Source organism: Myotis yumanensis, unplaced genomic scaffold (assembly GCF_028538775.1).
Source record: "Myotis yumanensis isolate MYYU_CA2020_CCGP unplaced genomic scaffold, mMyoYum1.0.hap1 SCAF_5, whole genome shotgun sequence".
NCBI lineage: Eukaryota > Metazoa > Chordata > Mammalia > Chiroptera > Vespertilionidae > Myotis > Myotis yumanensis.
In genome coordinates, this window is record NW_027223756.1 from 75,446,795 (window position 1) to 75,457,859 (window position 11,065).

Below are 11,065 nucleotides of genomic sequence, written 5' to 3' on the forward strand. Positions count from 1 at the left end.
TGCACTTTTTTCTTTTTTATTCAATTTATTGGGGTGACATTAGTTAATAAAATTATGTAGGTTTCAGTTGTACAGTTGTATAATACATCATCTGTATATTGTGTGTTCACCTCCCCAAGTCAAGTCTACTTCCATTACCATTTATCCCCCCATATCTTCTTCTACTTCCCCTACCCCCCTTTCTCTCTGGTAATCACCATACTGTTGTCTGTGTCTTTAATTTCTTTTTCAAAACACTACTATTTTTTAACGTGTTTTTTATTGAACTTGAGAGAGAGAGAGAGAGGAACATGGATCGGTTGCCTCCCGTACACACACTGACCGGGGATCTAACTCACAACCTGGGTAATTGCCTTGATTGGAATCGAACTGACAACCTGTGGTGCATGGGACAATGCTCCAACCAACGGAGCCACACTGGCCAGGGCATCAAAACACTACATTTTTAAATAATAAATAGTAGTTAAAAATATAATTTGGATCCTGAAATTCTGGTGTATAGGGCCATAAGAATACTTGACTCTATTAATTTTCTATTGCTACTATAACAAATTACCACAAATTTAGTGGTTTAAAACAGCCTAGATCTATTATTTTATAGTTCTGTACATTAGAAGTTTGATGTGGTTTCCACTGGGCTAAAATCCAGGTGTCAGCTGGGCTATGTTCCTTTCTGGGGCTATAGGGGAGAATCTGTTTTCTTTTCCAGCTGTTAGAGCCACCCACATTTCTTGACTTGTGACCCCTTCTTCCATCTTCAAAGTTAATAACATTGCATCTCTGACCTTTCTTCCATGGGTCATAATCCCCTCTTTGATCACAGCTTCTTTGCTTTCAAGTTCCAATGTGGTGACATTGGGCCCATCCAGATAATCTATGGTAATAATCTCCCATCTAAGATCCTTAACTTTATCACATCTGCAGAATAGTCCCTTTTGCCATAATAAGTAACATATTTATGGGTTCTGGGGATTGGCATGTGAACATCTTGGGGTAGGATCGTTATTCTGTCCACCATACTGAATCTATACAGATGTATAGTACTATACCTGAAGAGGCCCACAGTTTTTCTTTGTGAGAGAAGAAAATTAATTCTGTGACTAATTCCTAGATTTTCCTAGTTATCCATAGATATCATGTGGTAAGTGTACCAATAAGGGGAAAAAAAGTATTGAATTGTTATTCTCTTTGGGAATGGTATAGTAACAAAATGAGCTGTCTTGCCATATCCTAACCCAGTTTCTCTGGAATACCTGGGTTATTAGAAAGATTGTTGGGTCAGAATTCAGTATTATGATCAAGTACTGGAACTCATTAGTTATCCATATACACACGTGTTCCTGTTGGGGATTCTGCTAAAACAAAATGAGGAGCTTCATAGAATTCCCAAGTGTTATCCTGAGTTATATTTGCTAACATGAATCAGACTAATGCTGGATTTAAACATTTGATATTACCTAGAATTGCAAGTCTGCTTTCTGTTAGGAGTGGAAGAAAAATGTGATCAACTCATCAGTGTGATAAAATATGTGGAATTTTGAGTGATTGTGGGATTTAGAGTAATTTATTCATTTTTGGTTTTGTTTGTTTTTAAATATTTTTATTGTTTTCATAGAGAAAGGGAGAGGGAGAGAGAGATAGAAACATCAATAATGAGAGAGAATCATTGATCGGTTGCCTCCCACATGCCCCCTACTGGGTTATTGAGCCCGAAACCTAGGCATGTGCCCTGACAGGGAATTGAACTGTGACCTCCTGGTTCACAGGTCAGTGCTCAACCACTGAGCCACTCCCGCCAGGGCCTTACTGCTTTTATTTTAATAAATTACCCTGGGCCTCAGAAAACCAAAAACAGTTGGTGTGTTCATTTCTGAGAAACATGTGCCACAAAAACGACTTCCATATGCTGCAGAAGGTAGAAGAATGTGAAGCAGGGCTATAGCGTGATGAACCCATGCAGTGACATATCAAAGATTCCCTTGGCATGTGCAGAGCTGCTGTTTGCATGCTGTATTCTGCAGCTTTTGTGAAATTCCAACAACAAATTCTAACCACTGACCCATACCAGCCAAGGCACCAGTCATTTTTTTTTTTTTTAATTAAGATACTTAGGAATAAAGTATCTTTTTTAAAAAATATAGTTTATTGATTTTTTACAGAGAGGAAGGGAGAGAGATAGAGAGTTAGAAACATTGATGAGAGAGAAACATCGACCAGCTGCCTCCTGCACACCCCCTACTGGGGATGTGCCCGCTACCAAGGTACATGCCCTTGACCAGAATCGAACCTGGGACCCTTCAGTCCGCATGGCTGACGCTCTATCCACCGAGCCAAACCAGCCAGGGCACCAGTCATTTTTTATAGTGGGGAAGACCATGAGTTGGATATGGATATATGAATCATGTCTGCCCTTGGCTATAGGTGAATTTCCTCATTTATATAATGCCACCTTCCACACAGTTATTGAGAAGGAGTGAGTGCTTTGTAAACTATAAAAGTGCTATGTACATCTTATTGTTTGTGGATATTTATCCTTTTTATATTGTAGTCTCCTTGAGGGCAGGGATTGTATTTTTGTTTGTTTTTGAAAGACCCTCAGCAGTGCTAGATACATGTAATATTCACGTAATTCTTGCCAGCTGGCTAACCTTATTTTAAATGTGTTTTTTCTTCCAGGAGCTATTCATCACTAATGAAAGCTGAGAATATGTCTTCAAATCAGGTATGCTCAAGTTATTTGCTCTAATGTTGTGCCTTGAAATAATTCAGTAGGAGTTATTAATAATTGAGTTACTGGCCAATATTGACTCACATGTTGCACAACTATAGAACACTCAGGTGGCTTCTATTAGGCATTGCCTCTCCTTCCTTGTGGACTTCCTCATGTGTTTGTTTTTGAGTAGGGCACCTTGTGTCATCCCTTGTCCATTGTGTAGTGTGGGTCTCTTAGTACTTACAGGGCTTTCTCATTCATTTCCCTCTTTCCTACTTGCAGGCATGCAAGAGTGCCTTTATTTATTAGTGTCCTATATGAATGTGACTGTACATTCTATATTACAATTGAGTGAGAACAAAATTATCACCTTCGATTAAAAAATTAAACGGAAGTATTAACTTTAAGATCTTATCTGTATAAGTGACTACATTGATTGTTTTCATGTTCCTCAAGACCTGAATTAAAGAGAAATGGTAGTCTGTTTTATCGTACTGAAAGGATCTCCTAGCATTAGCACCTAGTTATTTACTGACATATTGTTCACGAGTACTATCTTTCCCAAAGTTTATTTTGAAATGTCTGGAGGTAGCACAATCGAGCTATTATTAAATTGTCTTTGCCCAAAATTAAACTGAGTGAATATATTTGCTATATTGAATGTTTATAATATAGTTTACAAATATGTGCTTTAGATTTGTGTTTTTCAGTACACTAGGCATGATTGCATGTGGCTATTTAAATTTAAGTTAATTAAAATTTAATTTGACTTAAAAACTCAGATTCTTAGTCAGACTGACCACATGTGGCCAGGGACTACCATATTAGCGCAGAAATAGAACATTTCCATCATCACAGAAAATACTGTTAAACAGCACTGCTTTAATACTTGAAAGTTGTTAGCAGAATTGAAGGTCCCTCAAAGATCATCTAGTCAAACACCATATTTAGTGCATGAATTGGAATTGTTAATAGGATTTTACATCTTGTTCATATCTACATATCCTTCTAGATATAATAGGAATAATATCTTTATTCCTAGAAGGACTAAATTTATGAGGATTCTTTATGAGTCAGAGATGTGTCTTTAAAATTTATTCCTGAAAGATTCCAGAGTAGCATTATATAAGTAAAAAGAGCCTTGAATTTGAACTTTAGAGATGTGAACTGTCATTTACTAATTGAATAAGCCTAATAAGGTTATTTAACCTCTTTGAGGGTGTATCAGCAATAAAAAGAAGACATGTTACCTCATGAGGCTATTCTAAAATTTATACAAGGGCACATGTGAAAGTTCTTCCTTGACTTAGTCACTCTATAAATATAAATGGTCATTATTATTTCTTACTCATTAGTTCTTCGTTGCTATTTTCCCACAAGTATCAGTATCAGAAGATGAGAAACAGTTAATCCCTTCTGGAAACTGTTAGATTTCTTGAAACTGTTAAAGTAGTTTAACAGTTAAACTGAATTCTTTAACATCCCCCAAATCTAATGTCTTTGTTGTGGTGGTAGTTGCTTATTGAGGGTTTCTCTTATTCAGGGGCTATTTTCCAGCATAAATCTGGCACTTATGTTATGCTTTCAGGCATTTTCATTCCCATCATTATGGATTTTTAAAGTTTGGATGTTCTGGAATTATGAAGTAAACATAAACACATACACACATGAATGTACATATATATATACAAATAGCATCTGATTATCAACAGATGTTAGAAGTTCCAGGATTAGGAAATCAGATTTGTAGACCAAAGGATTATAATCTGTTATTTGCTACCCCTGTTCCTGAGCTCCAGGTTTGAATCACATTCAAGTTTCCAAGGAAGTTTTGTGCTGGTTTTGATCATTTCTTGCAGTTGAAGCACTCATAGCTTTTTCTTGTAGTTCAAAAGACTAAGCTTTAATTCTCCTTGTAATCATCTTCTGTTAAGGGGATACAGACCTTTTATGATCCCTTTTGGCAACATGATCAGTCAGTTTTCAGTTAAAGGCTGGTGTTTATGTACGATAATTTTTAATTTAGTTTATACAAATATTAGTCTTCCACTCTTAAGTTGGTTTCAATTTTGAGTTTGTGCTCTTCTATTTAGGTTAGTTCTCTTCAATCTATAAGTTCTTTCTAGCCATTCTAAGTTTGGTATCAGGAACCATAACAATTACTTTTAACATTTTATGTGCTCATCATCTTGTAAGTGGATAACAGGAAACCTATTTTGCTATATTGAAAAAAACATTGACTCTTAAAGGGAGTCTAGAATATAAATATTATCCTAATAAAGCTTTGGAGTTCAGATATATATTTAAAAGTTACTCTAATCCTAAAATGCAGTTTCTCAGCCACATGGGAACTCTTTGCAAATGTAACTCACAGCCTTTATAGGGAATGATGCATTTTCATTGTCACCAACCTAAATTATCTTAGTGAGTTTTTCTTTTTTTCTTTCCTTCTTCCTTAATAATTCTTTATTGTTGAAAGTATTATATATATTCCCTTTTCTCCTCCATTGACCCCCTCCAGCTCACCCCCCTGCCCCAGGTCTTCACCACCCTATTGTCTGTGTCCATGGGTTATGCATATATGCATACAAGGTCTTTGGTTAATTACCTCCCAACCACCCACCCTTCCCCGCCTTTCTTTCGAGATTCCACACTCTGTTCTATGCTTCCATGTCTCTGGATCCACTTTGTTCATCAGTTTATTTTGTTAATTAGATTCCACATATGAGTGAGATCATGTGATACTTCTCTTTCTCTGACTGACTTATTTGCTAATTGAAGAGAAGGTCCATCCGTGCTGTCTCAAAGGGTACTTGGGCTGTTTCCAGATCTTAGGCATTGTAAATTGTGCTGCTATGATGAACATAGGGGTTATACATTCTTTCTGATTGGTGTTTCGGTTTTCTTAGGATATATTCCTAGAAGAGGAATCACTGGGTCAAATGGCAGTTCCATATTTAATTTTTTGAGGAAACTCCATACTGTTTTCCATAATGGTTGCATCAGTCTGCATTCCCACCAGCAGTGTAGTACTAGGGTTCTCTTTTCTCCACATCCTCACTAGCGCTTGTCATTTGTTGATTTGTTGATGGTAGCCATTCTGACAGGTGTGAAGTGATACCTCATTGTCGTTTTAATTTGCATCTCTCTGATGATCAGTGACTTTGAGCATTTTTTATATGTCTCTTAGCCATCTGTATGTCCACTTTGGAGAAGTGTCTATTTAGGTCAAGCATGTCAAACTCACAGCCGGCGGGCTGCATGCCTTGTTTAAATAAATGTGGGCCGCAAGTTCGACATGCTTGATTTAGATCCTTTGCCCATTTTTTAATTGGATTGTTTGTCTTCCTTCTGTATGAGTTCCTTATATATATTTTGGATATTATTGGTGAGTTTTTCATTCTTGGTGTTTGGGATCTAAAGCTCACCTGAAAAGATATAGGATGACTCATTCAACCTCTCTAATGCTGTTACTCAGTTTAGGACTCTAGGGCAGTCACACTTCCAGAGTTTGCATACAAGACGGCATTGGTGTGCTCTTTGTACAATTATTATTTAAGGCATTTTGACTATGGCCTCAGTTTGTTTTGTTAATTGAAGAGAAGCTCATAGAAAACTGCTGAGTGAAACTGGAAGTTACCCCAGACTTCACAGAAACCCTTGTTTTTTACCTGTATCTCATATTTGCCCACCCACCTCAAGTAAGAGCTATTAAGGAGAAAAGCATGTATACCTTTAAGCGCAAGTCCTCTTTCTCTAACAGCTCAGGTGTCATACGGTGGGAGCATGAGAGAAGCTGAAACAAGTGACATTTTCAAGCCAATGTACCAGAACTTACACTGTGAATGTTATTTTTTTAAATATGTTTTTATTGATTTTTAGATAGAGAGGAAGGGAGAGGGAGAGATAAAAACATTGGCTGCCACCTGCACACCCCCTTACTGGGGATGGAGCCCACGATCCAGGCATGTGCCCTGATGGTGAATCAAACCCGGGACCTGTTGGTCCATGGGACAACGCTAAGTCCACTGAGCAACACCAGCTGCCCAGAGCAGTTTCTTAGGGTATGCGGTATCTCAAAAAGAGTCTGGGCTCTATTTTTATTCTTTAGTTTGTAAGCCATACAATCAAATCAGTCCCTTTATCTATATACCATCATGTATGGGTTTTTTTTTAATCAAAAAGTTGTCAAGCCAGCTAACTTTGAAAGCCTATGGCTTCCTAATAACTTCAATAACTTCCTAATAACTTTTCCTAGTTTAAAAAACAAAACAAAAAACCAAGCCCATCTGCAAGTCACAAGTAATGTGACAACCTTGAAACTCAAAATAGTGAAATTTAGGCCAAAAGTATTTTTGCATTTCAGCAGCATTGTTGGCATAAGAACATTGAGTCAATATTTGATCTCATATTATTTGGCGTATTTGTTGAAGGAGCAATTGCATTTTTCTGTTACATCCTATACTCAGTTGGTTGGGCCTTATTTCATAGTTTGGATATAATTGGTCACCTGTTGTGTAATCCAGGCCACGTAATGACACCTTAGAGCAGGGGTTCTCAACCTGTGGGTCGCGACCCCTTTGGGGGTTGAGCGACCCTTTCACAGGGGTCGCCTAAGACCATCGGAAAACACATATATAATTACATATTGTTTTTGTGATTAATCACTATGCTTTAATTATTTTCAATTTGTAACAATGAAATTGGGGGTCACCACAACATGAGGAATTGTATTAAAGGGTCGCGGCATTGGAAGGTTGAGAACCACTGCCTTAGAGACTATAGCTGCTAACAACCTATTCTAAACAATTAACAATTTAAGATAGAGAAGTGATGAGTGAGTTTAATTATTTTACTTTTTCCTTTCTGAACTCTACAGTTAGGCATAAGGAGGGTTGTTACTTAAGACTTAATTGTAAATTTTACAAATCGAGTTATATATTTTTGAAGATTTTTATGGTTTCACTTTTTTGTTTCCTACAGGACGGCAATGATTCAGACGAATTCATGTGAAGGAGAGATGGGCCTTTTAAAGATGTGAATTTAGGGACAGTTGCAGGCATTTTGATGTCATCCATGTTCTGAGTTATGAAAAACAAACCACCTCAGTCTATACAAATATCAACTTGGGAATTTTTTTTAAAAGGTGTTCCTTTTTTTGCTGACAGAAAAGGATCAGATATGTACATATATATATCAGATATAGTTGGACTTGAAAATTAGGAAAGTGAAAATATTTGTGCCCGAACATGTCTTGGTAGCTCACGAAAGTTGGCTGCTCTTTTTCTTGGGATAGACTTTAGAACGAACCAACTCTGAAAAGTATTTCTGGTACTGTGGTTAATCCCTGAAAACAGATGTCTTGAAAAGCTTTTTATATTCTTAAAATAGCTTCACTTCTATTAAGGAGAGTGTATTGGTGAGCAATATATAGGAATGTTCCTCTCACCGTCAAATTCCTGATTAGAAAAAGATGACAGTGAGTTTTGAAGATGATAGTGATATTTTCATTCATGTTCCATTGTGTTGTCTGAGTCAAGTAGCAGAGTTGTCCTCAGCAATCAGCTTGCCCTAGCTTCCACTTTCTGCATCCTCATTGTCTGAGTGAGGGCCTCCTTCTAGGTACCTTCAGACTTAAAGAAATATTTGGTGTTAATGCAGGTTGGCCTTGTGTGGCAGTTTTCACCTGAGCACCAAGTAACCCAGGCCTCAGAGGTTACAGCTTCCAGGCCCTGGAGTCATGTCTCAGCACTGAGGGGAGAAATCGAAGGGTGGCTCTAGGAATCGATGTAGGTTACCTGATTTTGTCTTGGAATACAGCATAAAGCAAAAGTCCATGTTGTAATTATTTTTTTAAAAAGAATTAAGCATTTCACTAGCCAGCCAAGTAATTTGTTTATTTACCCTGAAATAATATTTATTTTGAGTTGTAACACCAGAGTTCAGATTTCTCCATTGTAGACTCAGTAAATTATTATGTAACAGGACTGCTCATTCAAACCACCTGCTTTCCAGTGTGATTCTGAATAGAAGATATATTTTTATTGAAGTGTGTAAGAGAACCCCAGCAGAAAGAAACAAAAGAACAAAGCCTGCAGGCCAGGAGGCATACAGATTCACATTTTAACCACACCCAGAACTGTACGTGTAGCATTCTTATTCTTGTTCTAACCCAGCAGCAGTGACCTCCAACAGATCTATCTGTAATAGCACCTTGGGACTGTGGCTAAAACCAGAAGACTCCAGTGTTTCTATTTATCTCAAGTTGGGGTATGGGGATGAACTGGAAAACTCCCGGAGGCATAGTTGGCCAATTTGAGAGAGTATGGGAGACAATTCCAGAAATTAATTATGTGTGTGTTTGTCTAATGATATTCAGCTTGGAGTTCTGTGATTTAAATATATAATAATAAAGAATATTTTTTTAATTTGGAAAGACATTGTTAGAATTTGCTTGTAATCCCTATCCTTAAGATGGTTTTGGAGAGCCTCTGGCTATAAAAACAAAACAAAAAAGTTATCTATCATAGGTTCAATCTGGCTGGTTCTACGAGGGTATCTTCTCTCACTGATAGATGCATCTCTCCCCAGAGGCCCACTGGGTCAAAGTGGATGACCTTTCCCAGACACACTGTTGATTGGGTGTAGGTCAAGCATGTTAAATTTTTTAAATGTTCTATAACTCAGCTTTTAAATGTCAGGGGCCTCTCTTCTGAATTCTCCAAGTTGAATTCGAAGCTCAAGCCTTTTCAGCTGCTCTGTGCTGATTTCCTCTGGCCGCTGCCTCTGCCTGTGTGCTGGGGAGTTTTCCCCTCAGGTCTCGGTCCCAGAGAAAGCAGGGGTCTTTTCTTTTGAGAACATTGGTTCAGTGTCAACAGGTCAGACTCTTGGCACTGAAGTCATTTCATTTCTTGCCGTTAGCATGTTTTCGTAACTTCCTATCGGAAAATTCCAAATTAGTGGTATTTTATGAGTTGTGCCCTTGATCATATTTGTACATCCTGAGGATTTCTCTTTCCAACTGTCTCCAGTTTCTGTTTTCTGTTAGATCTGCATGCAGGTGAGGTTCACTTTGTCATTTATTTCACAAACTGCTCCGTTATATTCCTGTAGCTTTGGAATTCGTTTCTTATAGGCCTTTGTGGATCTAGATGACAGTCTCTGGGCAAGAGAGCTTTGTCACAGTGCTTGGGCAGTTTACCAACATGGAAGGTTTGTGCATTAGCAGGCGGCCATAGGCTGTAGTTGAACCCTTGCAATATCTTTTGTTATATTGTTTTAACTTTTTGAAGCATGGGTTTGGTGAGCCTTTTTTTTTTTTTTTTTTACTGTTTAGTGCCAATGGTTTTCCCCACTCGGGAAGGAAGGGGGGCCACGCATACAGCAAGATGAGAAAGGGAGAGTTCAGCTGTGGCCTCCAGTTTAAAAACAGCTCTTCTTCCCACTGTCCCATCTGTCCGAGAGGGGACGCTCGTTTTCCAGGCTGGAACAGGTTATGGGAAAAACTGAGCAGGATGGAGAAATGAACACTTGTCCAGCCTTCCTGAGCTGTGAGATGGAAGCCTTCTCTTTCTCTGTTTGATTTGAAGCACGTGTGCACTGTGTGTGTAACAAATCCCATACTCAGAATGATCATAGAAGAATGAGCGCATGACCTTTTGATTTTAAAGTAGATTGTGAAACAATCAAACTGTCAGTGTAAAATTAAAAACTTAAAGTCCAAGCTAAATGTATGTGAACGCCCAGAAATGAGGACAGCACTGCTGGCGCCCAACAGGCTCACATTCCAGCGTCGCGAAGTGGGAGCTCTTCTCTGCTGGACACACGTGGGCCTCACCTGGAGCAAGAGACTTGATGTGCATTGTGTCATTTCACAAATGAGATGGTGCCACCTGCCTATTTACCATGTCCTGGATGAATGATATGTAAAATGCAATAAAGCTTATAGTTTGAGTAGAACCAAGTGTGTGTGTATGTGTGTGGGTTTTCACCTTTCTCCTCCAAGACTCAGTCTCAGGAATGTGCAAGTAGGGAGAAGGAGGTTCTTGGCTGCCTGACATGATACCTTCAAACTGAGCTTTGCTTCTTGGAAGGAGAAGATGTAATTAGAGTAAAGCGAAGATTTCCCAAGGATTCCAGGAAGAGAACCATGGAACCTGGAGCGCAAGGGTCAGGATTTGAAGGTTACAATTTAACCCCCACCCCCCGACCCCCACCTCCACCCCGCCCCAGGTTCTGCCTGAGGTCTTGACCAGGGTGAGTCTGCCAACATGAAGACTTGTTGGAATGGTACCATTGGTGAAGGTAGTGGCTCCAGACCTGTGTTCTGTTAATACATTCACCGCTTCTGTG

The 11,065-nt window shown here is 38.6% G+C and overlaps 1 protein-coding gene across 4 annotated transcripts in view; it reads left to right on the top strand.

Annotated features, from left to right (window-relative positions):
* The window catches only part of CCDC25 (coiled-coil domain containing 25), a 40,753-nt gene extending 30,081 nt beyond the window's left edge, over positions 1–10,672 (top strand). For all 4 annotated transcript variants that reach the window (XM_070415544.1, XM_070415548.1, XM_070415545.1 and 1 more), the window contains 2 exons: positions 2,677–2,722; positions 7,697–10,672. In XM_070415544.1, the coding sequence (XP_070271645.1) occupies positions 2,677–2,722; positions 7,697–7,726 (76 nt within the window). In that variant the 3' untranslated portion in view covers positions 7,727–10,672. The remainder of the gene's footprint in view (positions 1–2,676; positions 2,723–7,696) is intronic.
* The last annotated feature ends 393 nt before the right edge of the window (positions 10,673–11,065 follow it).